The following is a 26,468-nucleotide window of genomic DNA, read 5'->3' as shown; positions in this document are numbered from 1 at the left end:
TTCCCCATTCAGTTTGATATTAGCTATTGATTTATCATATATGGTTCTCACTGTATTGAGACACATACATTCTATGCCTAATTTGTTGAGTATTTTTATGATGAAGGGGTGTTGAATTTTGTCAGATGCTTTTTTTTCATCTATTAAAGTGATCATATAGTTTTGTTCTTCCTTCTCTTAATGTGATGACTCACAGTTTTTTTGTTTGTTTTGTTTTTTTGTCTTTTTGTGACTGGCCGCACCGCGCTCAGCCAGTGAGCGCACCGGCCATCCCTATATAGGATCCGAACCTGCGGCGGGAGCGCTGCTGCACTCCCAGCCCCGCACTCTCCCGAGTGCGCCACGGGGTCGGCCCCACAGTTATTGATTTTGATATGTTGAAACATCCTTGCATCCCTGGGATTAATCTTACTCCATCATGGTAAATGATCTTTTTAATGTGTTGTTGAATTTGGTTTGCAATGTTCATCAGGGATGTTGACCTGTAGTTATTTTTGTGGTGGTTGTGTCCTTGTCTGGTTTTGGCGTCAGGGTAACACTGGCCTTATACAGTGAGTTTGGAAGTATTCTCTCCTCTTCAATTATTGGGAATAGTTTGGGAAGAATTGATATTACTTTTTCTTTAAATGTGTGGTAGAATTCATCAGTGATGGTATGAGGTCCTGAGCTTTACTTTGACGTGTATTTCTTCCTCTTTTTTCCTTTCTTTTTTTTTTTTTTCTTTATTGTACTAAGACTTCCGGTACAACGTCGAGTAGAAGTGGTGTGAGAGCTAAAAATAAATAAATAAATACACAAATAAACGGGGGGGGCAGAGAGAAGACACAACAATTACAATTCCTTGAGGTTGATACGACAAGCAAACAGGACATTGTTGGGAGGGAGAGGGGAGAGAGAGGAGGAAGGGAGGTTTCGGTAATGGGCCACAATAATCAATCACACTGTATATTGACAAAATATAATAATATTTTTAAAAAATGGAGGGGGCGTGGCTCACTCGGGAAAGTGCGGCGCTGGTAGCGCGGAGGCCGCGGGTTCGGATCCTATATAGGGATGACTGGTGTGCTCACTGGCTGAGCGTGGTGCAGACGACACCGTACTGATTGCGATCCCATCATCTTGCCTTATTCCTGATATTAGAGAAAAAGATTTTAGTCTCTCACTGGTAAGTATGATGTTAATTGTAGATTTTCCATAGGAACCCTCTATTGGACTAAGGTGCAACCTTTTATTCCTAGGTTGCTGAGAGTTTTACTCATGAATGGCTGTTAAATTCTGTCGAATGCTTTTTCTACATCTCTTGATACAACTTGTTTTTTCTTCTTTTGTAAATTAGTGTAGTAATTTATACTGATTATATTTGAAATGTTGACGCAGCCTCACATTCCTGGAATAATCAAATTTGTCATGATCTATTACCCTTTTTATATATTATTAGATTCATTTTACTAATATTTTGTTGAAGATTTTGTCCCTATGTTCATGAGGTATATAGGATTGTAGTTTTCTTTTTCTTTTGTCTGATTATGAATTCAATTATTTTCTCTATTGTTTTCTGTTTACACCATCACTGTTTTTCTGCTGTAACTTTTGCTTCCTTTTGCTTGCTTTAGGTTTAATTTGTTTTTCTCTCTGTAGTTTATTATGGTGGAATCTTACATTATCAGTTTTAGATTTATCTTCCTTCTTAACATATACAGTTAATGTTATAATTTTTCCTCTAAATACTGGTTAGCCACATCCCCAAATTCTATGTTTTTATCACCATTTTCATTGAGTTTAACGTATTTTTAAAATTTCCCTTGAGATTTATTTTTTGACCCATGGATTATTTAGAAGTGTGTGTTTGTTCATTTGTGTGTGTGTGTGTGTGTGGTTTTTTGCTCCTGCCCCCTCCCCCCAGTAATTGGGGATTTTCCTGATAATTTTTACCTAATTTCTAATATGGTCCAAGAAAAATATTGTATTATTACTATTCTTTTAGACTTATTAAGGTTTGTTTTATGGCCTAGTATATGACTTATCTTGATTAATCTTCCATGTGTACTTGTGTACTCTGTTGTTTTGGATACAGTATTCTATAGATGTCAATTAAATCAAGTGAGTTAATGGTGCTCTTCAGGATATCATTATAGATTTTATCCCTGTTTATTTTATTAATTGCTGAAAAGGAAGTGTTAATATCTTCAAAAATGTTTGTGGATTTGTCTTTTTCTCTTTTCAGATATATCAGTGTTTGCCTCATGTATTACAAAACCTTTTTGTTTCATGTACACACACAGGATATTTATGTACCATCAGATAGTTGACCTGTTATGATTCTGTAATATTTTCTTAATTCTTAATGATCTTCCTTGTCCCTAAGTCTACTTTATCTGAAATTATTGAAGCTACTGCAGAACTCTTTAGGTTAGGGTTTGTGTGATGTATCTTTCTCTATCCTTTTAGTTTCAATCTAATTATTTACATATAAAGTGGGAGTTTTGCAAGCAGCATATGGTTTCATCTGATGTTTCATGCACTCTAACAACCTATGTTTTTTAATCTGTGTGCTTAGAACTTTCACACTTAAAGTGATTGTTGACACAGTTAAATAAAATCTACCATATTCTTAGCTGTTTTCTATGTTTGAAATTTTGTTCCACTCTTTGTCTTCTTGAGATTAAGTGGGAATTTTAAGGTTGCATTTTATTTAATTTATTCATTATTTGTACCTCTTTCAAAATTCTTTTTCATGTTTGCCTTAGAATTTAAAATATACATTTTAGGTGGGCCTGAGTGTATTGGTGTTTACAACTAATTGATCACAACCAGTTACAGATTTCTTTGTTCCTTCTCCACTCCCACTGCTTCACTCAACTCTAAAAAATAAAATAAAAATCATATATATATATACTTTTAATATAATCTCTATCTGCCTTCAGTAACACTATGCCACTTTACATGTAATGTCAAAACTTTATAACAGTATATTTCCAATTCTTCCTTTCCATCTCTTGTGCCATTGTTGTCATACGTTTTACGTTTACATATATATATATATATACACATAGCACAATGTTACAATTATTGTGTTAAATAGTAAGTTATCTTTCAGAGAAATTAAAATGTGATTTTCAAAAGCTATATTCTATCCGTATTTATTCCATTTCCAGTTTTCTTCATTTCTTTGTGTATGTCCAACTTTCTTCCTAGCATCATATGCTTTTGTCTAAATAACTTTGTATATTTCTTGTAGATTAGGTCTTCTGGCATTAAATTACGTCAGTTTTTTAGTTAGTGTGTGTGTTTTTTTTGTTTGTTTGTTTTGTTTTTTTGGCTAGAAATTCTAATATCACTTTCAATTTTAAAGAATATTTTATCTGGGTAGAGAATTGTGGGTTGACAGTTGTTTTCTTTCAACACTTAATAAATGTCTTGACTTTCATGGTTTCTGAAAAGATTTTTGCTGTAATTATTATCCTCATTCCTCTGTAGGTTAACTTTTTTTTTTCCTACTACTGTGACTGCTTTCAAGAGTTTCTCTTTGCCATTGGTTTTCAATCAGTTTGACTTGCTTCAGTGTAGGTATGGGTTTTTTTATTCGTACTGCCTGAAATTTTCTGAACGTCTCGAATCTCTGGTTTGGTGTCTGTCACTAATTTTGGAAAATTCTCAAAAACCATTTTATTAAATGTGTGTGTGTGTTTTTTGCCCTATTCTCTATTTTCCTTGTGGGATTCCAATTATACATATTACATCATTTCATATTGTCTTACTGCTCTTCCATACTTTGTTCTGTTTTTATTTTTCACTATTTTTTCACTTGGTGTTTAATTTGAGTAAATAACTATTGAGCAAACTATTGACCTATGTCCATCGCCACTGATACTTTCCTTGGTTGTATTGCATCTGCTGCTGAGCCCAGCAAAGACGTTCTTTAACTTTGCATCTTTTATTTCTACCCTATCTGATTATGCCTTATAGTTTTTATCTCTCTTCTAAAATTACCTATCTGATCTTACATGTTTTCTACATTTTCTATCAAAGCATATTAATCATAGCTATTTTAAATTCCTTGTCTGAATGTTGCAACATCTGTGTTGTATCTAAGCCTGGTTCTCATGATTGTTTCGTCTGTTCAGACTGAATTTTTTCTTGACTCTTGCTATGCCTCAAATTTTGTTGAACATCTGACATATATGTGATGGTAGACACTGAGGTAAGATCTTTATACGTTTGGTGACGTGCACATACTTCCTTCTACTAGGGCTTTATATGGAAATTTGTGTTAGTTTAGTCAGAATTTGGCCTGGGTTTAAAGTTGGTTATTGATAAAGTTTATGAAGTTTAAGCATGTTGGTGCTATGGGCAGCAGTGTCTTCAATACCTCTAGTACAGGTTTTCTCAACTTCAGCACAGTTAGTAACAACTCCATGTTGTAAAGGGGGTATGCTGTGCGTTGTAGGATAGTTAGAAGAATCTCTATCTTTTACCTATTAGATGCCAACAGTATCCTTCCAGTTGTGACAATCAAAACGTCCACAGACATTGTCAAATGTCCCCTGATTGGGGCAGGAGGGCTAACCCATAAGTGAGAATCAGTAGAGATATTTGCTTTGGCTTCCTGTTTTGGTTTTGGGCTCTCACATTTTGTGCTGCTTATCAGAGAGGCTTTATCTCTTGCATCTTTCCAGCTATATTCCTCTCAATTTTTACTAGGCGTTTGTTAGTGTGGTGGTGGTAGGTAGTACTATGGGGTGTTCTCTTATGTTGTGTTTAAGTCCCAGCCTTGGGAAGCACCAAGAACCTGTGTCTTAGATGTGTGGCCTTTACTAGATTTTCTTTCTTTCCTTCAGGAGTAAAGCCCTATATTCTCTTCCTTCCAGCTGCACTGAGTATCCATCTGCCAATGACCTCAAGCTACGGTTTTAATGCCTCCCCCGATGATTTAAGACTTTTTTTTACTTAGAGAAAATTGAGGAGATAGGCCTTGGTGAAGGTTGACAGCATCAATTCTCCTCTCCCAGCTGCAATGGGATTCCATCAGAGCTCTATATAGATCTTAATGGTCTCCCTACTGAAGATCAAACATTTGGTTACTTAAGTGAAAAAGGATGGGTGGTTTTGGCAGTGGATGCCATTTTCCTCTCCCAGCCAGGATCATAGGAGAGAAAGACTTTTCTTGATTCTTCCTTATTTTCCCTGTGGGAGCCTCTTGGGGTTCCTGTTGAAAGACCTTCCCTGTGGTGACAACCCCTCTATGTCCATAACCCTAAAGGTCTTGTACACTCACTCTACCACACTTTGGTCTTTAGCACTTAATTAAAGCTACCTTGTTTATTATATGTTTTCATGGCCATTAGTAGAATCTGCTCAAGACAAACATATGCACAAATTCTGTTTTTCTCTGTGCTTCTGTTTTGTCTCTATTGAATCTGATTTAGTTGTCTTTCTTGCTACCTCAGTTCTCTAAGGATTTCAAGAAAACTCATTAATTTTTAGTACGTCTAGCCTTTTCGTTCTTGTAGGAAGGCAGCAATAGTATTTCCAACCTTCCCCATTTATAAGCTGAAACAGGAACACCCTGTTATCTTTTATGATGTTCATGAATACGCAATAACGTCCTTATTGACTATTATTTTTTTCAACCCAGGAACAAATTAATGATATCACATATGTAATTTTCATGTTTCTTTTAGTAACATTTGCTATATAACTATTTCTAAACATTTTCCCCTTAGAAATTAAAATTATTTGAATAAGCCAGGCTTATGGTTTTGCATAGTGTCTCTGAAAGGTGTTTGTCTAATTTTCTCTCATGGTTAGTTTCAGGTAAAACTTTTTTGACAATAATACTACAGAGATGGTGCTGCTGTCCTTAATGTTCTACCTCTGTGCACCCTAAATTATACAATTTTGGCAATTATACCTTAGTAACACTGAAGATAAAAAAAAAAACCTAATACATGGGTAGAACTTTGATGATACATGAATAGTGTCTTCCCCAAAATCTTTGACTTAGTTATTTTATCATCCATTAATAATTCTTTTTTTTTTTTTAAATTTTATTTTGTTGATATACATTGTGGCTGATTATTGCTCCCCATCACCAAAACCTCCCTCCCTTCTCCCTTCCCCCCTCCCCCCCAACAATGTCCTTTCTGTTTGTTTGTTGTATCAAATTCAAATAATTGTGGTTGTTATATCTTCTTCCCCCCCCCGGTTTGTGTGTGTGTGTGTGTGTGTGTGTGAATTTATATATTAATTTTTAGCTCCCACCAATAAGTGAGAACATGTGGTATTTCTCTTTCTGTGCCTGACATGTTTCACTTAATACAATTCTCTCAAGGTCCATCCATGTTGTTGCAAATGGCAGTATTTCATTCGTTTTTATAGCTGAGTAGTATTCCATTGTGTAGATGTACCACATTTTCCGTATCCACTCATCTGATGATGGGCATTTGGGCTGGTTCCAACTCTTGGCTATTGTAAAGAGTGCTGCGATAAACATTGGGGAACAGGTATACCTTCGACTTGATGATTTCCATTCCTCTGGGTATATTCCCAACAGTGGGATAGCTGGGTCGTCTGGTAGATCTATCTGCAATTGTTTGAGGAACCTCCATACCATTTTCCATAGAGGCGGCACCATTTTGCAGTCCCACCAAAAATGTATGAGAGTTCCTTTTTCTCTGCAGCCTCGCCAGCATTTATCGTTCACAGTCTTTTGGATTTTAGCCATCCTAACTGGAGTTAGATGGTATCTCAATGTGGTTTTGATTTGCATTTCCCGGATGCTGAGTGATGTTGAGCATTTTTTCATATGTCTGTTAGCCATTTGTATATCTTCCTTAGAGAAATGCCTATTTAGCTCTTTTGCCCATTTTTTAATTGGGTTGCTTGTTTTCTTCTTGTACAGTTGTTTGAGTTCCTTATATATTCTGGATATTAATCCTTTGTCAGATGTATATTTTGCAAATATTTTCTCCCACTCTGTTGGTTGTCTTTTAACTCTGTTAATTGTTTCTTTTGCTGTGCAGAAGCTTTTTAGTTTGATATAATCCCATTTGTTTATTTTTCCTTTGGTTGCCCGTGCTTTTGGCGTCGTATTCATGAAGTCTGTGCCCAGTCCTATTTCCTGAAGTGTTTCTCCTATGTTTTCTTTAAGAAGTTTTATTGTTTCAGGATGTATATTTAAATCCTTAATCCATTTTGAGTTGATTTTAGTATACGGCGAGAGGTATGGATCTAGTTTCATTCTCCTGCATATGGATATCCAGTTATCCCAGCACCATTTGCTGAAGAGGCAGTCCCTTCCCCAGTGAATAGGCTTGGTGCCTTTGTCAAAGATCAGCTGACAGTAAGTGTGTGGGTTGATTTCTGGATTCTCTATTCTATTCCATTGGTCAGTGTGTCTGTTTTTATGCCAGTACCATACTGTTTTGGTTATTATAGCTTTGTAGTATAGCTTAAAGTCAGGTAGTGTTATGCCTCCAGCTTTATTTTTTTTGCTCAGCATTGCTTTGGCTATGCGTGGTCTTTTATTGTTCCATATAAATGTCTGGATAGTTTTTTCCATTTCTGAGAAAAATGTCTTTGGAATTTTGATGGGGATTGCATTGAATTTGTATATCACTTTGGGTAGTATGGACATTTTCACTATGTTGATTCTTCCAATCCAAGCGCATGGGATATCTTTCCATCTTCTTGTATCCTCTCTAATTTCTCTCAGCAGTGGTTTGTAGTTCTCATTATAGAGATTTTTCACCTCCTTGGTTAACTCAATTCCTAAGTATTTTATTTTTTTGGTGGCTATTGTAAATGGGCAGGCTTTCTTGATTTCTCCTTCTGCATGTTCACTATTGGAGAAAAGAAATGCTACTGATTTTTGTGTGTTGATTTTGTATCCTGCTACTGTGCTGAAATCATTTATCAATTCCAACAGTTTTTTTGTAGAGGTTTTAGGCTGTTCGATATATAGGATCATGTCATCTGCAAACAGGGACAGTTTGACTTCATCTTTTCCAATCTGGATGCCCTTTATTTCCTTCTCTTCTCTGATTGCTCTGGCTAGTACTTCCAACACTATGTTGAATAGGAGTGGTGAGAGTGGGCATCCTTGTCTAGTGCCTGTTCTTAAAGGAAAAGCTTTCAGCTTTTCCCCATTCAGGATGATATTGGCAGTGGGTTTGGCATATATGGCTTTAATTATGTTGAGATACTTTCCCTCTATACCTAACTTATAGAGGGTCTTTGTCATGAATGAGTGCTGAACTTTATCAAATGCTTTTTCAGCATCTATAGATATGATCATATGGTCCTTGTGTTGAGTTTATTAATATGGTGTATCACATTTAATGATTTGCGTATGTTGAACCAACCTTGCATCCCTGGGATGAATCCCACTTGATCGTGATGAATAATTTTACGTATGTGTTGCTGTATTCTGTTTGCTAGTATTTTAGTGAGGATTTTCGCATCTATATTCATCAAGGATATTGGCCTGTAGTTTTCTTTTTTGGTTATATCTTTACCTGGTTTGGGTATCAGGATGATGTTTGCTTCATAGAATGAGTTTGGGAGATTTGCGTCCGTTTCAATCTTTTGGAATAGTTTGTAAAGAATCGGTGTCAATTCCTCTTTGTTTTTTTTTTTTTTTTTTTTTTTTTTGTCGTTTTTTCGTGACCGGCACTCAGCCAGTGAGTGCACCGGTCAGTCCTATATAGGATCCGAACCTGCGGCGGGAGCGTTGCCGCGCTCCCAGCGCAGCACTCTACCAAGTGCGCCACGGGCTCGGCCCAATTCCTCTTTGAATGTTTGGTAAAATTCTGCTGTGAATCCATCTGGTCCTGGGCTTTTCTTTGTTGGGAGCCTTCTGATAACAGCTTCAATCTCCTTTATTGTTATTGGTCTGTTCAAATTTTCTACGTCTTCACGGTTCAGTTTTGGGAGCTTGTGTGTGTCCAGAAATTTATCCATTTCCTCCAGATTTTCAAATTTGTTGGCGTATAGTTGTTTATAGTAGTCTCGAATGATTCCTTGTATTTCAGATGAATCAGTTGTAATATCGCCTTTTTCATTTCTAATTTTTGTTATTTGAGTCTTCTCTCTTCTCTTTTTTGTTAGCCATGCTAATGGTTTGTCAATTTTATTTATCTTTTCAAAAAACCAACTTTTTGATTCATTGATCTTTTGAATTGTTTTTTGGTTTTCAATTTCATTCAGTTCTGCTCTGATCTTAATGATTTCTTTCCGTCTGCTAACTTTAGGTTTGGATTGTTCTTGTTTTTCTAGTTCTTTAAGGTGAAGTGTTAGGTTGTTCACTTGCCATCTTTCTATTCTTCTGAAGTGAGCATTTAATGCAATAAATTTTCCCCTCAATACTGCTTTTGCAGTATCCCACAGGTTTTGGTATGATGTATCATTGTTTTCATTAGTTTCAAGAAATTTTTTGATTTCCTGCTTGATTACTTCTTGGACCCATATGTCATTAAGTAGAATGCTGTTTAATTTCCATGTGTTTGTATAGTTTCCAGAGTTTCATTTGTTATTAATTTCTAGTTTTAATCCATTGTGGTCTGAGAAGATACATGGGATAATTCCAATTTTTTTGAATTTGTCGAGACTTGATTTGTGACCTAACATGTGATCTCTCCTGGAGAATGATCCATGTCCTGATGAGAAGAATGAATATTATGAGGTTGTTGGGTGGAATGTTCTGTAGATATCTGCCAATTCCAATTGGTCTAGAGTCTTGTTTAGATCTTGTGTTTCTCTACTGATTCTTTGCCTAGATGATCTGTCTAATATTGACAGTGGGGTGTTCAGGTCCCCTGCTATTATGGTATTAGTGTCTATTTCCTTCTTTAGGTCTAATAGAGTTTGTTTTATAAATCTGGCTGCTCCAACATTGGGTGCATACATATTTATGATTGTTATGTCTTCTTGATGGATCAGTCCTTTTATCATTAAGTAGTGTCCCTCATTGTCTCTTTTTATGGTTTTTAGTTTAAAGTTTATTTTGTCAGATATAAGAATAGCTACTCCAGCTCATTTTTCTTTTCTGTTTGCATGGTAAATCTTTTTCCATCCTTTCACTCTTAGTCTGTGTGAATCTTTATGGGTGAGGAGGTTCTCTTGCAGGCAGCATATAGTTGGGTCCTGTTTTTTGATCCAGTCAGCCAGTCTGTGTCTTTTGATTGGGGAATTTAAGCCTTTTACATTAAGAGTTGTTATTGAAAGGTGTTGATTTATTCCTAGCATTTTATTGGTTGTTTGGTTGTCTTAGGTGTCTTTTGTTCCTTGCTTTCTGATTTACTGTTTGTTTTCTGTGTTTGTTGGTTCCTTAGGTTGTAGATAGTGCTTTTGTTAGCTTGTTTTCGCTTCATGAATGCCATTTTAATTATACTAGCGGGTTTAGATTTTTCTTGGGTTTTTATGGCAGTGGTAGTTATTTTTCAGGAACCAAACCCAGTACTCCCTTGAGGATTTCTTGTAAGGGTGGTCGTGTGGTAGTGAACTCCCACAGTTTTATGTTTGTCTGAGAAATATACTATTTGCCCCTCATTTCGGAAGGATAGCCTTGCAGGGTAGAGTATTCTTGGCTGGCAATCTTTGTCTTTTAGTATTTTGAAAATATCATCCCATTCCTTTCTAGCTTTTAGGGTTTGTGATGAAAAGTCTGATGTTAACCTGATTGGGGCTCCCTTATAGGTGATTTGACGCTTCTCTCTTGCAGCTTTTAAGATTCTCTCTTTGTCTCTGAGTTTTGCCAATTTGACTATGACGTGTCTTGGAGAAGGTCTTTTTGGGTTGAATACATTTGGAGATCGTTGAGCTTCCTGGATCTGAAGATCTGTGATTTTTCCTATACCTGGGAAGTTTTCTGCCTCTATTTTGTTGACTATGTTTTCAATGGAATCTCCATTTTCCTCCCCTTCTGGAATACCTATGACTCAGATATTTGATTGCTTATGGTTGTCTGATATCTCTCTCAGATTTTCTTCAATGTCCTTGATTCTTTTTTCTTTCTTTTTGTCTGCTTGTGTTATTTCAAACAGCCCATCTTCAAGTTCAGAGGTTCTCTCTTCAACTTCGACAAGCCTGCTGGTTAAACTCTCCATTGTGTTTTTTATTTCGTTGAATAACTTCTTCAGTTCAGCAAGTTCTGCTACATTTTTTTTCAGGACATTGATTTCCTTGTACATTTCGTCTTTCAGATCCTGTATACTTTTCCTCATTTCATCATGATGTCTAGCTGAGTTTTCTTGTATCTCATTCAGTTTCCTTAGAATTATCACTCGAAATTCCTTGTCAGTTATTTCAAGGGCTTCTTGTTCTATAGGATCTAGAGTTTGAGATTTATTAACTTTTGGTGGTGTACTTTCTTGATTTTTTGTATTTCTGGTATCTTTTTTTTGGTGTTTATTCATTGTTGCAGGGGGTTTCACAGTCCACCGGTTTGAGACTAATGACTAACTAGGATGTTGCTGTGGTTGCCAATTTCGTATGGCTCCCTCCGTGACTGCTCTGTTGGCCTCTAGTGCCTTGTGTGTGTGGTTGCCTCGGGTCTTGGGCTTCTCCGGGGAGCCACCTTTCTGGTCAGCTTGGACTCTGCTGGGCTGGTGGATCACGTACCACAGGGTGTGTGATCTCTGTTGAGCTTTCACTTCCTGTGCAGGACTTCTCCCTGTTCCGTGTGCTCTGGCCCAGGCTGTTAGATCGTGCAGTGGCGACCCCACCAGGTGTGTGGTTTCTGTCGAGTCTCCACCTCCCTGGCCGCACGTCTCCCCACTCTGTGCACACTGTGCTGGGCTGGGGCGTGTCTTCTGTGCCCCTCGTCTATCAGCTGGGCCTTCAAGACCCTACTCGGCACCGCCTCGCCCAGGAAGTCTACCAGGTTTCTGCTAGGCACAGACGACCGGTCGCTCTGGGTGCCTTTGTAGCACTATGTAGATCTTTCTCGGGTCTTGTTCACCTTTGTATCCCCCCAGTATAAACCGAGTCTAGTGCCCACCTGCAGCCAGCTCTCTGGCAGGTTCAAGCGGACCTGGGAACTCTCCTACCACACTATTCCCCACCAGAAATTCGTTAGGCTTTTTTCCAAACTGGTGGCCGCAGAGATGGTATCTGCCTCCCAGTAACAGGGAGTTTACCTGGGGCCGGAGTCCAGGGTGTGGTGGAGTGACAGTCGGCCCGCCCGTACTTCCTTGCCCTCCCGAGACTGGCCGGGGACTCCCCACGCCACCAGCCCCGCCAGAGAACCGCGGAGGGAGTCCCATTAATAATTCTTGACTAATTTAATAATTGATATTATGTCTGTAAAATGGTGATTTTCCACCATTCCTTCTACTTTATTAATTAGCCTCTGCAGAATTAGGTAATCAGTGTTCATGCATTATTAAGGACTCAGGTTCTTTCCACACCTTTGATATCCTTAGAGTATTGGCTTTTGTACTTAAGCTAGTTTCCATTGAGACTACAAAATAGCTATACAAACGGGTATTCCATCCAAATAATGTCCAAAGGCAGAAAAAGCAGTTTTTCCTTCCATGCATTTCTTCTGGAGCAAGAACACCTTTTACAGAATTCTAAGCATTACTTTCTTGTTTCATTGGCCAGAATTCGAGTACATGCTTTACACTAACCAATCAGAGAGAGAGAGAGAGAAACCTTGATATCTTTGGAAAAATTATGTCCTACCTGCTGTGGCTAGGGATCAGCCCAGGACCTGTGATTTCTGTGTCTTTGTAGAAGAGACAACATATGTGAAAATACTGGATTTCTAATAGGAAGCTGAAAAGTAGTGTTTCAGGCCAAGGTTGGCAAGGAATAATGCATGTTATCAACCTTTGGCACTCTCTGTGCCTCGCCTTCCTATTTCAGTCATATTCAGAACATAGCCTGTCCTGCCACAGTGCATACATATATTGATGAGAGAAATCGTAAGTTCACCTCACATGCCCAGGGGTAAAGAATGTCCCTTTCCTTTTATTTTCTCAGAAACACAGATTGTGCTATCATGCAGCGTTCCCCCAGTGAATCCACCTGTTTCATCTGCACGGACTGTTTTACAGACCCTGTCACCATAAGCTGTGGGCACAGATTTTGTAGTCCCTGTCTCTGCCTCTTATGGGAAGATGCCCAACCATCTGCTTGCTGCCCTACGTGTAGGACAGTATCACAGAAAATGGACTTCAAAAGCACTATTTTTCCTAATAAACCAAAACCAGTTGTCTACCAGTTACAAACCTCTGCGATGCAGGTCTGTAGGAGTCACCAGCAACTCAAGAATTTCATCTGTGAAACTGACAAGAGCCTACTGTGTTTGCTGTGCTCTCAATCCCCAGGGCATGCCACTCACAGACACTGTCCAGTAAAGGAGGCTGCTGAGTATTACAGGGTAAGTAATGCCTCTGAATGCACTTTGAAATGTGAAGGACCCGTGATCTGACAGGTAATAAGTGAAGACATTCTTTTGTGCAACAAACAAATAGAATTACTAAACACCATGTAGTAGGTACTGCTCTAAACACTAGGAATAAAGCACTGAAGAAACCAAACATTGCTGCTTACTTGAAGTTTACTAACACAACCGCAATTACAATGAACCTGTTCTAATAATAGCAGATTAGAAACACTGGCCAATATGTATTAACAGTTTCATAGAAAAACTGAGGACTGATGTTTTCAGATTAAATATGAAGCAGATTCTTCAGAAAAATGGATCACATTTTTGAAGTTCAGAAACTCTACCTTTGGTTTGATTGGCCTCTCAGATTTGACCATAGTGTTTCCAAGCCCTGACATCTCTGCTCTCTATACTTTTTATTTGTCTCATGTCTGTCCCCCTCTCTTTTTGAAGCATCTAAAATGTACTATATTTGCTTTTCGAGTGCTCAAATTTATAGTTCTTTTGCAGGAGTTTCTCCTGATGCAAATGAAGTCTATTTGGAAAAATAAACAGAAAAATAAGAGAAATCTAAACAGAGAGACCAACATAATCAGAGCATGGGAGGTAAGCAGTAGGAACCTTTTTCCTCAGAACCAGCTTGAGACAGACACTGTGATAACACACAGGGAAGGAACTCATAATGTCCCCTGGGAGGGATGACCAGAAAAATGAGCTGTGTATGTTTTGCTACAGGCTATCATAAACTTCCATGTGGGATTTCATGTTGGATCCAATATGTAACTAAATGATTTTTCCTGATTTTCTGGATAAAGCAGTATCTACCAATAATACATTAGAAAGGAAAATGTGCTAAAAATGGAATGTAAGATTGCTAAGGTAAAAGTAAAAATGTGATTCTACAGGAGCTTAACTGACATTGAATGTTACAAAAGCTTCTCAAACAATTGAAAATCTATCTGATGCTAATGTGTTAGTAGAATTTGAAAATTCATGGGCATTGGTGACAGAGTGGTTTGAAGAGCAAGAAAGCTAAAAATGAAAGAAGCCATAAAATTATTTGGACCTGTACATAGCTCCTATTGATTAGTATGTGAAGTAAGAAATTAGGCAGTGATGAGAGGTATGGCTAGAAATGCAATGATAGCCAGGTCTAGAATGTGGATGCCTAGCTACGGATTTTGGATTGTATCTTCATTAATTTACAATTGAGCACCTGAAAGTACAATTGAAACTGAAGAAGTAAACTAAACTACATTTTTTATTTTCAAAAAACTCAAGCACTCCTGAAAGAGACATATTAACAGGCACTAATAGAGAATAATAGCTTAGTAAGCAGGAATCTGTATACGGTGCTGCAAGAATTCCAAAGGGGATCAATAAAATTATGTTCATCATTTAGGATGGATTTGCTAATGAATCTTGCATTCTTATGAGAGTCTGTCATGTGTTGCTCAGTGTTCTAGCCCAACAAAGAGACACAGAAGTGGACAAAAGTAGAAACAAATCACTGACCCCAGAGCATATAATCTACTGAGGGTATTCAATCCACAAATAAAAATGTTAACTTTATAATATGTCATGTGTGTGAAGTGCTTGGGATAAGAATAAAGCAGAAAATTGGTATAAAGAATACAGGTTTGGGGAACGTGCACTGGTCAGGGAGGATCCATTGTGAGGTTACTTCTGGGCAGAGATAAGAAGGGGCTAAGGGAATGAACTAGTGGCTTTCTGGGACCATATCTTTCTGGGGCAGGAAACACAAGGTATAATAAGTAAAATAAAAGAGTAGAAAATAGTGTTGAATCGGGAAGGAAAGTGAAGTAGGAGTTTTCCTTAGCAATAAAGCTTATTATCTGAGTTTAGAAAGAGGAAGTTCTCGGTGAGTTGTAGGGGAGGGGTCATTGCACACACGAGCATAGCAAGTTTGATTACATTTGATCACTAAGCCTGGCTTTGCTTGCGATAAAAGTTTTAGCATGTTTAACGGCTGTGTGAAAAGGGAAAAGATAGTGTGAAAAAGTAATTAAGTAAGAAGGAGAGGGAGAGGAAGGAGGAGAGAGAGACACCACAGAAAGAGGGAAACAGAAAGACAAAACAAGCAAGAGAGACAGAGACAGTGGGACACAGAGGCAGCAGGAGAGAATAGATATTGTGGGACGGCAATCTAGAGAAAGGGAGGTATGAGGAGTCTTGAGTAAGAAGCAGGCTGAGTCAAGCACTGGCAAAAACAATGGTTTGGAAATGGAGGTGACTTAGAAAGATCATGTATGGTGTCTTCTGTTTTCCTGAGGAAGTAAATTGTTGCTTTCTCCTGAAAGTGTACATTTAATTTGAGTAGGATTGTTGATGAGAATTATTATTTAGATTTAGTAATGAAGATATTATAATATATAACACAACATAAAGGCTGATCATAAATTCCTTTCTATATATATAAAATGTGGAGGTTTGAGGGAAAGTAGGTGAAAACAACAATGCAGGGAAATAAATGGAGGAAGGAAGGAGAGGAGGGAGAAAAAGAAGGGAAGAAACTAAATTTGTGATTTTTCAGAAGTGCAAAGGCATAAAACTATATTTAGGACTTTTATAGTTTCAGGTCTCATATTTAAATCTTTAATGCATTTCAAGTTGATTTTGGTATATGGCAAGAGGTACAGTTCTGGTTTCATTCTTCTACATATGGATGTCCAGTTTTCCCAGCGCCGTTTATTGAAGAGGCAGTCTTTTCCCCAATATATGTTCTGGATGCCTTTGTCAAAGATCAGTTGGCTGTAAGTATGTGGGTTGATTTCTGGGTTCTCTGTTTTGTTCCGTTGTCTACTTTTACACCAGTACCATGTTTCTTTGGTTACTATAGCTTTGTAATATAATTTGAAGTCAGGTAGCATTATGCCTCCGGTTTTATTATTTTTCTCAGGATTGCTTTGGCTATTCAGGGTCTTTTGTTGTTCCATATGAATGTTAGAATTATTTTTTCTATTTCTGTGCAGAATGTCACTGTATTTTGATGGGGATTGCATTGAATCTGTAGGTTGATTTGGGTAGTATGGACATTTTCACAATGTTAGTTCTTCCAATCCAAGACATGGAATGTCTTTCCATCTTTTTGTGTCCTCTTTAATTTCTTTCAGCAACAATTTGTAGTTGTTCTTTTTGGAGATCTTTCACCTCCTTGGTTAAATTGATTCCTAGGTATGATGGCTTTTGTAAATAGGCTTGCTTTCTTGATTTCTTTTCCTGCTAGTTTATTGCAAAGGTCTATGAAAAATGATTACATTGTATAATGTTAAATATACTAATTATCCTGATTTGAGCCTCACATATTGCACACCAGTATGGATATTCAACTCTGTACCCTATAGATATGTACAATCAGTTATGTTTAAAAGAAAAAACAAAAACAAAACACTACATTTGATAAAACAGTACAAAACAGGAGACAAAGAACAGGTGATAAGGAAAGAATGAAACCATCTGGACACATGATCTAATTAACCCAATGTCACTGCAGGGTTTTGTAAATCTGCGGATGGTCATGATCAGGGCTGAATATCCTAAGGTGTATCAATACCTCCATGAAGAAAAGCAAAAACATTTAGAGACCCTGGCAAAGGAAGGCAAGATAATTTTTCAGCACCTCAAGAGAAGTGAAGCAAGAATGGCTGAGAGGGGGATACTCCTGAAAGAAATGTATGAGGAGCTGAAGAAAATGTGCCATAAAGCTGATGTGGCCCTGCTCCAGGTAAGGACTGAGGAAAGAAGTCAGGGTACTGAACACCAGCCTGCATAAGAGTCATTTATATCTGCTGGAGTCTGCATCCTATTTGATCTCTGTTATTTTTCTGGTTCTACAGTCCAGATTCTGCCTCTCCTGACTTTGTAATAGCAGGTTTTACTCCTCCAGTGTAACCTGTAGACCCAGTCTCACTCTTGCCTTATACTGTAGAAGGAAAAATATGTGGAAAGATTCCAGTAGCAGATCCCAGAAAATCCTTTCTAAACTTTTCCTGCTATATTTACAGTTTCTTATCAACTGCAATGCAGCAGATTGTGAATACATAATTTTGGACCTGGACTTGTCAATATGTGAAAATGTGGGATTTATATAATTTATGTACTCTTTCAGTTTTCAAGTTCTAGTTTTGGGGCCCACATACCTTTACAAGGACTTTGGAGAGACTTCTGTCAATCTTGCTGGAGACTACCACATAGTAGAGCATCTTCTTTACCCTTCCATTTTTTTAACCTAAGAACAACTTCGGACTTTACATTTTATCAACTCTATACAGATGTGAGACTGAGTTTCATTGTTATAAGGATTAAGAAAATGACAAATGACTTTACCTAAAGAAGGAAAGCAGAAATATTGAGTTTTTCAGTCCAGAGTGATATCCTCAGACTACTGTGGACAGGAGAGCCATCTTCTGCTTTAAACTAAGCCTTCCCCTCTCTCTCTCTCTCTATAGGATTTGGGAGACATAATAAAAAGGTAAGTTTGCCCCTCTATCCAAATCATGGTAATTACAACAGTGATCAGGCTGTTCCTGCTGAGACAGACCCACACATTTTAGTGAGAAACTTATTTCTGTCTTATTTATTCCTTCCTTCTCTAAAAGTCATCTAGGCTTTATACTGACTCACCTCAGATAAAAGTGAAGGATGGGGAGCAGTTTCATTTGCAAGGCTTAATATAAAAGTAGCAGTAAGACAACTTTTTCCTTCCAAATCCTAATTGGAAAAGGCAAAAATCTCACAGAGGCAGCACGTAGAAGAATGGTGAGATTAGAAGAACGGGAGAATCACCATGAAGGAACATGCAATAGAGCTGAGGCTTCAAATGCAGTAGGTGACATGTTCTAAAAATCTGGCATCTATTGAATTTTTGGGATTTAGTGAAAATTGCTGCATGGCTCACTAGGGAAACTGGAAGAGTGGAAACTGATACGATTATGACTAAGATGACATTCTACTCAGATTGAGTGTTAAGAGCAGAGAAGCAGCTTGTAAAATACGGTGATAATTGCAGTATTTCTCAAATTGAGTTAGTTCACATCCTTTAAACCTAGTTGTGAGGATTCTGATGGAGCATGTCGACGGGTTGCTAATGATACCTGTGGGCCTGGTGGTAAGTGGGTCTTCTTCTTTGCAGGAGTGAGTTAGTGCAGCTGTACATGCCTCAGCCTGTGAACCCACAGTTCAGTGCATGGTCCATCACAGGGATGTCAGAAAGGCTTAACTTCTTCAGAGGTAAGAGGCAGTGTTCTGGTGTGGCAGTTGTAGTATATATTACATGAGTAGATGCACTAGAGTGGCCTCTCATCATTTCTCTATTTTTTTATTTTTTATTTTTTGAGTGGTTCAATTTAATTAATCCTAAATTGCACAATCATTATGGAACACAAGAGTAGAAAAGATATCATATACATTTTTATGTATTCATGGCTTGAAATGGTTTTCAAAAAAAACCATTAAATTTACAAGCCAGTTCAACAAATTGAAATTGTGCATTCTATTTGACTAATTATTATTTTGATATGAAAGATTATGTAATTTTTATTTTTCTTTCCTTTTTTTGATTTTATTGTATTTCTTTTTTAACCTACAGTGAGAATTAGAAAAAGGCAAAGTACATTAAAAATGACATTGAATTTTTTTATATATACACAAAGTCTTGCTGAAATTTCATGTTAGGGTCAATTTCCTCTATTAGTCTTTTAAGAGAACAGGGAAGCAGGTGAATATGCAAACCTTTATAACTAACTGTACAACTGCCACTTTACTGTCAGAGAAAGCTAACTGAAGCCTGGTAAAAATAAACAAACAAAAAAATGTGGCAGGTTGTTTGTTATGTGATTACTTACCGTGAGTAATTATATATATATACCTCACTTAGGAAAAGACATGGAAGGATGTTATGATACATATTAATTTTTCAATGTAGCATGTAAACTGCATATTTATTCAGATCATTTCAACTAAGGTTATATTGAGATGTTTCTTTTCTTAGAAACATCTTAATGTTATTTAAATGTTTACCTAAGATTGAATTTTCAAAGAATGTATTTGAAAAACAAGATTGACAAAAGCATTAAAATATGTTCGTAAACAAAAGGTACAACCACAAAGCAGATTAGGGCTCCATAAGACAGATGAAAATGAATGGTGTGTCTATTCGACAGAAGAGAAGCAGCCATGGGAAGGGATCAGGAGAACTCTGATTTAATGGTGCCAAAGTCAGAAATGATGAGAGGGAAACCACTTCTAAAAATGGCACATACAGATTTTCAGTTCATTTCACCTTTGCTTGCTTAAGTTTGTGAAGTTCTCACACCTTAGGCAAAAATGGTCACTACCTAGGACTAATCAAATAATATGTTTATTTTTGTCACATTTATTTTACTTTGTGACAGTTCATTAATGGGAAGGCTTAAGTAAATTAAAGTCATTTTGCTATTTACTTGGCATCTTATGAGCAAGTTCCCAAATTATCAATGGGCTAGTAAAAATAAAGTCATACCTTGACCTTCTACTGCTTTATGTATTCTTCAAGGTTTGTTTTATCTGGTTGTATGATTAGAGATTTGTTTACTCTGCAAGTGAACAAGAAGCCCTTGCTAAAGTGTCTCAGTATTACCCGTGACACACTCTGTATCCCACTTGTGATAAAGTGCTATGCTGGAGCCAGATAATACTGACTCATGAAATCTAATTGTTAAATGTTTTGGAGTTTTGTGAATGATTATTAAATGGTTGATAGCTTGAAGTTCACCATAGTGAGATAGGAACATTTCCTGCAAACAAACAAACTAGTTGTGCTTGTTTGTTTGTATGTTTGCTTTCAGGGATTTGCTTGTCAAACATTTGCCAGACCACCCTCTGAACTTTTAAATTCTGTTTTTCTGAATTCATTGTTTTGTTTTTACTGCAGTATATATTACCTTGGATCACAAGATAGGCAGTTATCACGTGCCTCTCTTTGAAGACCTGAGACGTTTGCAAGGCAGCCCTGACTATCCAAACATGCCTCATAACCCGGCAAGTTCAGAGTATGCTCCTTCATGGGGAGCTCAGACCTTCACCTCTGGCAAACATTACTGGGAGGTAGATGTGGGAAACTCTTGTAATTGGGTTGTAGGACTTTGCAGAGAATCCTGGACAAGGAGGAATGACATGCGACTAGACTCTGAGGGCATCTTTCTACTTCTTTGTGTCAAGGTGGATGACCATTTCAATCTCTTCTCTACTTCCCCATTATTACCTCACTATATTCAAAGGCCTCAGGGCTTCTTAGGGGTGTTTCTGGATTATGAATGTGGTACAGTAAGCTTTATTAATGTTGCCAAAAGTTCCCTCATTTGTAGTTTTCTCTCATGTTTCTTCTGTTTCCCTCTCAGACCTTTCATTTGTTATGGACCCAAATGATCAGGGTCAGGTCACACACCTGACCAAGGTGATGGGAATTCTAATAGTGAAGGATTTTCCTATCCTGGTGACTTCTTTAATGGGGAAATCAGTTATACTTCATTAACTTCATTTTACCTTCAGGAGATATAATAATTTTACCATTTTTTAAAGTGTTGATCATGTTAAGTATGTGCATTCGTCTTTTCTATTTTATTTAAATAAAAGCAATATCTTTTATTACATTGTGAAGGATGTGTGCTCTTTTAACTATCTGAGTTAGCTAGTGTTGCTTTGTGTTGCTTCACCCCCCATGGTTTGTCGCCCCACTTCCCCTGGGTAATGGAGATGCAAAAGATTACTCAAAGCCTATCTCTTCTGAGCAGTGAGAGGCCCCGAAGTGGTTAATCTCCCAACAGATCCCTCAAGTGAGAGCCATCCCTTCCTTGGGAAATTAATGCCAAATTGGGGTTCTCTTCTTGCATTTATTTTCCAGTCCAGGAAGTTGCAGGAAGAGAACAAAGGTGGGGTTATAGTTTAAAAATATAGGCTGGTAACTTTCAGTGAAACAAGCCAGATGACATTCCAGTAAGGCTATCAACAAAAGCTTTGATCTTAACAAACATTCCTTCTCCCTCTAGCAGTTTCTCAGTATCTTTACATAAAAATCAGTAACTAGTCTGTCTTTGAGCCAGCAACTTGCTGTGCCACAATTCTTTATCTTACACTGGAGACTTATAGCCTGAGGAAAATTTCCTGTCCTTGCAAGGTCAATATTTGAAACTGCAAGACTTTGGAAAACCAGGCCCTGTGAAGTACATATGCTTTTTAGTATATTCCACAAGCTAGAGGTAAAAGAGTACATGTGTGTGAAAACCCAGCTAAATAGGTCAATGCAAAGGGTAGATGATTTGCCTTCCAGACAGCCTTCATGAAAACCCAGTGTCAGCCTAGAATTCTCTTCTCCCTCTATTTACCTGGCTAAATCCTATTCCTCCATCAGTTCTTAGCTTTCTGAACCTGACAAGGTCTCACTGTAAGATGACCTCAAGAACAGCTTATATCTTTCCTTGTAAAACTCTTAGCAGAATTTGGGTTTTCTTTTCTGCTTTGCAAAATACAAGAAGGGAAGGCCCATGTCAGTTATGCTCACAGCCATATTCCAGGAATGAAATGCCAGGCTAAGGATATGAGAGACATTCAAGAAATATTTGAATAAATAAATAAATAAATGTGTAAGAAAATTATTAAAACCAAAAGCTATAAATTCAACACAAAGATCCAAGATTGTAGCTACAATGAGTGGGACAGAAAGTGCTGAGAAATATTTAAGAAAAAGTGAATTATGTTTGTCAGATTTATGGATTCAGAAATGCTTTATAACTTACAAAAGAATGTATACAATTTGGTTCCTCAGTGTTGCTATATGGATTTCTCAGTGATGAGCAAAGTATTACAGGGATATATTCAAATTTTATCAGTTATAATGGTTCAAATGATAAGATCTGAGCACTATGTACTTCACTATTTTTAAGAAAAAATACATGTAGTCAAGATATCTGGAAAATACACTTCCCAGAATGAGCAATAAACATGACTTCTTAAACTCAGAAAATTATCCAACAGCCAGTAGTCAAATTTCATTTCTGCAAATGTTCTAGACCCAGATATAAAAAGTTTACAAAGTAATCAGACATTAAAATACTTCCACCTTTCTCTTTCTGTCTCCGTCTGTCTCTCTCTCTCCTCCGACATCCCTTCCATCTTCCTTCACCTTCTCTTTCTCCTTCCATACTTCTGCCTTCCTTTTTGCTTTACCTCAAACTGAATATTAAGTAGGGAATAGTCTGGTGATTAAATTCACTTCTGTGAAGGTTTAACAGAAAAGAAGCTAGATCTAGATTTTCAGATACAGGCACACCTCAGACATGTATCGGTTTGTTTCCAAATGAATCCAATAAAGTGAATAGCACAATAAAGCAAGTTGCATGAATTTTTTGATTTTCCAGTGCACGTAAATGTTTACACTATACTGTACTCTATTAGGTGTGTAATACCATTATGTTTCAAAAGTGTGCATAACTTAATTAAAAATGTTTTATTGCTAAAAAACGCTATCTGAATCTTCAGAGAGTCTTCTTCTTGTTGGTGGAGGGTCTTGCCTTGATGTTGATGGCTGCTGACTGATGACAGTGGTGGTTACTGAAGGTTGGGGTGTCTGTGGCAATTTCTTAAAATAAGACAGCAGTGATGTTTGCCACATCAATTGGCTTTTCCTTTTACAAAAGATTTCTCTGTGGCATGTGATGCTGTCTGATAGCATTTTACCCACAGTAGAACTTCTTTCAAAATTAAAGTCATTTCTCTCAAATCCTGCAGCTGTTTTGTTACCTCGGTTTCTGTAATATTCTAAATCCTGTGTTATTTTAACAGTATTTATATCATTTTCATTAAGAGTAAATTCCATCTCAAGAAACTTTCTTTGCACTTCCATAAGAAGCAACTCCTCATTTATTAGTTTTATGATGAGATTGCAGTAATTCAGTCACATCTTCAGGCTCCACTTGTACCTCTCTTGCTATGTCCACCACATTTGTAGTTACTTCCCTCCACTGAAGTCTGAAAACCTTGAAGTTATCCATGAAAGTTGAAATCAACTTCTTCTAAATTCCTGTTAATGTTGACCTTTTGACATCCTCCCATCAATCAGGAATGTTCTTAATAGCGACTGCAATGTTGAATCCTTTCCAAAAGGTTTTCAATTTACTTTGCCCAGATCCATCAGGTGACTATCTATGGCAGTTAGAGCCTCACAAAATATATTTCTTGTGTTAGCAAGCATGAAAAAAATCTTGTGCATCTCCATCAGAGCTCTTGTGTGACAAGGTGCATTGCCAATGAGCAGTAGTATTTTGAAAGGAATCTTTTTTTTTCTGAGCAGTACGTCACAACAGTGGGCTTAAAACATTCAGTAAACCATTCTGAAAACAGAAGTGCTGTAATCCGGGCTTTGTTCTTTCATTTATAACGCACAGGCAGAATAGATTTAGCTTAATTTTTAGGGATCCTAGGATTTTCGGAATAGTAAATGAACATTGGTTTTAACTTAGTCACTAGTTGCATTTGCACCTAGCAAGAGAGTCAGCCTGTCCTTTGAAGCCAGGCATTGACTTCTCCTCTCTAGCTGTTAAAGTCCTTGATGACATCTTCCAAGACGATGCTGTTTTATTTACATTGAAAATCTGTTGTTCAGTTTAGCCACCTTCATCAACGATCCTAGCTAGGTCTTCTGGATAACTTGCTGCAGTTTTTACATTAGCAACGTGCTGCTTCACCTTGTAGTTTTATGTTACTAGAGATGGCTTTTTTCCTTAAACTAACCTCTGCTAGCTTCCAACTTTTCTTCTGCAGCCTTCATAAAATTTAGGGCATTTGCTCTGGACTAGCTTTGGCTCAAGGGAATGTTGTGGCTGATTTGATCTGTACAGACTACTAAGACTTTCTGTATATCAGCAGTAAGGCTGATTAGCTTTTTTTTTTTTTTTATTCATGTGTTCAGTGGAGTATCACTTTTAGTTTTCTTCTAGAACCTTTGCATTCACAAGTTGGCTCCCTATTTGGCGCAGGAGCCTAACACATGGCCTATCTCAGCTTTTGACATGTCTTCTTCACTAAGCTTAACTATTTCCAGCTTTTGATTTAAAGTGATAAATGTGAGACTCTCCCTTTCACTTGAACACTTAGAGGCCATTGTGGTTACTAATTGGCCTAATTTCAATATTGTTGTGTTTAGGGGAGGCCCAAAGAGAGGAAGAGAGATGGAGGAATGGTCAATCAGTGGAGCAGTTAGAACACACACAGTATTTATCACTTAAGTTCACTGTCTTATCTGGGCATGGTTTGTGACACCTCAGAACAATTAAAATAGTAACATCAAAGATCACAGATCACCATAATAGGTAATAATGAAAAAGTTTGAAATATTGCAAGAATTACCAAAATGTGACACAGAGACACTAAGTAAGCACATGCTATTAGAAAAATGACACCAATAGACTTGCTTGATGCAGGGTCACCACAAACCTTAAACTTGTAAAAATCACTCTGTGAAGTACAGTAAAGCAAAGTGCAATAAAACAAGGTATGCCTGTAGCAGCTTAGGAATTATTTAAAGCAGTCTGCATTTCCCCCTCATTTTATGGAGTGTTCCAAAGATTGTTGCATACTTAAAATTTTTGTACTGACTTCTGGCATTGACCAGAATGAAATAAGTCCTCCAGTCTATCCTACTCATTACTATTAAAAATCTGAATAGACCACCAAAAATAACTATATGAGTACTCTGAAAAGTTATCAAAAGAAGGTGAAGTGAAGAAGAAAGTTAAGGCAAATAGCTACCCATAATGGAAATTAGATTTGTGCAATTTTTTTCTCTTCTCTCTCGGCATTGACAAGATTGAATGAAGGCCCAGTTTTCTGAACTGTACAGCAGGAGTGCAGAGCAAAATCTCCAAATGAAATTCCCACTCTTTAGCCAACAGACCGGGAAAAGACCCTGCAAATGGAAAAGTGTAGTAGCAAATCCCTTTTTTTTTTTTTTCTTTTTTTCCTCTCACCCCTCCCTTTTCCCACTCCCCTCCCCAGCTCTTCCCCAAGACCAACCCCAGACAAGAAGCTGCACTGTATGGCAAGAGTAAAATGGCAGGAGTGGCCTGGGCACAAATGAAGTGGCAGGAGTGGCCTGGGCAAATTTGCCCCTAGGAAGCATCCTTTGTGGCCAGAGGTACCAGGAATGATGCCCCTGTTTTGCAAAGTGTATGAGTGAGAATTTTTTTTTTTCTCTTGTTTCTTTTATCTGAGAGCAGCCACAGTCCCACTGACTGCACCTCAGTTTGGGATGTGGGGATTAAGTCTGAGCAATCCCTGACTTTCAAGGCTTGCTTTTAAGCTGCATAAAGAGGGACCAAAGAAGACTTCAATCTTGTTGAATTTTCCCCACCATTAAGGCAATACCCTTATAGTACTCTACCAGATGTCTCCTGCAGTATGAGGATTTTTCACTCTGGATGAAGGGAACATCAATTATTCCTAGCCCTGTGTGGTCTGCAGGTATCATTCTCTCTGTTCCTCTGAGGTGATTCTTTCCTTGATCTTGGGTATTCTCACATTCATTGACTGATCTGCACTTCATCTGCAGACTCCAGCTGTGGAAATCTCTCTCTGCAACTCTACCCGCAACCAGTACTCAGTCTTGAGATCTCCAGCCACCTTGACCTTCCCAAACTTCCAATGCTGTCTCCTCATCTCAGGAAGACCTATGGGCCCTACCTGATTTCCTCCTCTCTTTGCTAAAGTCTGTAAATCTCCAGGCAGTACACTGAAGCTATCCCTGGGCTTCCATTACTTGTTTTTTCTCTCTCAGTGTTTAGTCTCCTGTGACGCCTATTGTCCAGTGTCTGAACATTACTGTTTTATATTTCTAGTGTTTTTACATGTTCAAGATGAGAGAGCAAATCCTATCCCTGTTAGTCTTTGTTCAAGACATGTCGTTGGGGAGTCTGTTAAACTGTGGACTCAATTTCCTTAACATAGATCACCTATTCATTTTACCTACTTTTATCTTCAGTGAGCTTTGGTAGTGTGTATCTTTCAGTGAATTGATCCATTTCAT

General features: G+C 37.6%; 1 protein-coding gene across 1 annotated transcript in view; it reads left to right on the top strand.

The window, feature by feature from the left end:
* The window catches only part of LOC134376227 (tripartite motif-containing protein 77-like), a 38,936-nt gene extending 18,118 nt beyond the window's left edge, over positions 1–20,818 (top strand). Inside the window, exons 2-7 of the mRNA XM_063094852.1 lie at positions 12,985–13,384; positions 13,904–13,999; positions 16,908–17,138; positions 17,863–17,885; positions 18,546–18,643; positions 20,325–20,818. Of these exons, the coding sequence (XP_062950922.1) occupies positions 12,985–13,384; positions 13,904–13,999; positions 16,908–17,138; positions 17,863–17,885; positions 18,546–18,643; positions 20,325–20,818 (1,342 nt within the window). The remainder of the gene's footprint in view (positions 1–12,984; positions 13,385–13,903; positions 14,000–16,907; positions 17,139–17,862; positions 17,886–18,545; positions 18,644–20,324) is intronic.
* Positions 20,819–26,468: the final 5,650 nt, after the last annotated feature.

Source organism: Cynocephalus volans, chromosome 4 (assembly GCF_027409185.1).
Source record: "Cynocephalus volans isolate mCynVol1 chromosome 4, mCynVol1.pri, whole genome shotgun sequence".
NCBI lineage: Eukaryota > Metazoa > Chordata > Mammalia > Dermoptera > Cynocephalidae > Cynocephalus > Cynocephalus volans.
The sequence above is the reverse complement of the archived record's forward strand: the minus strand, read 5'-3'. Positions and strand labels throughout refer to the sequence as shown.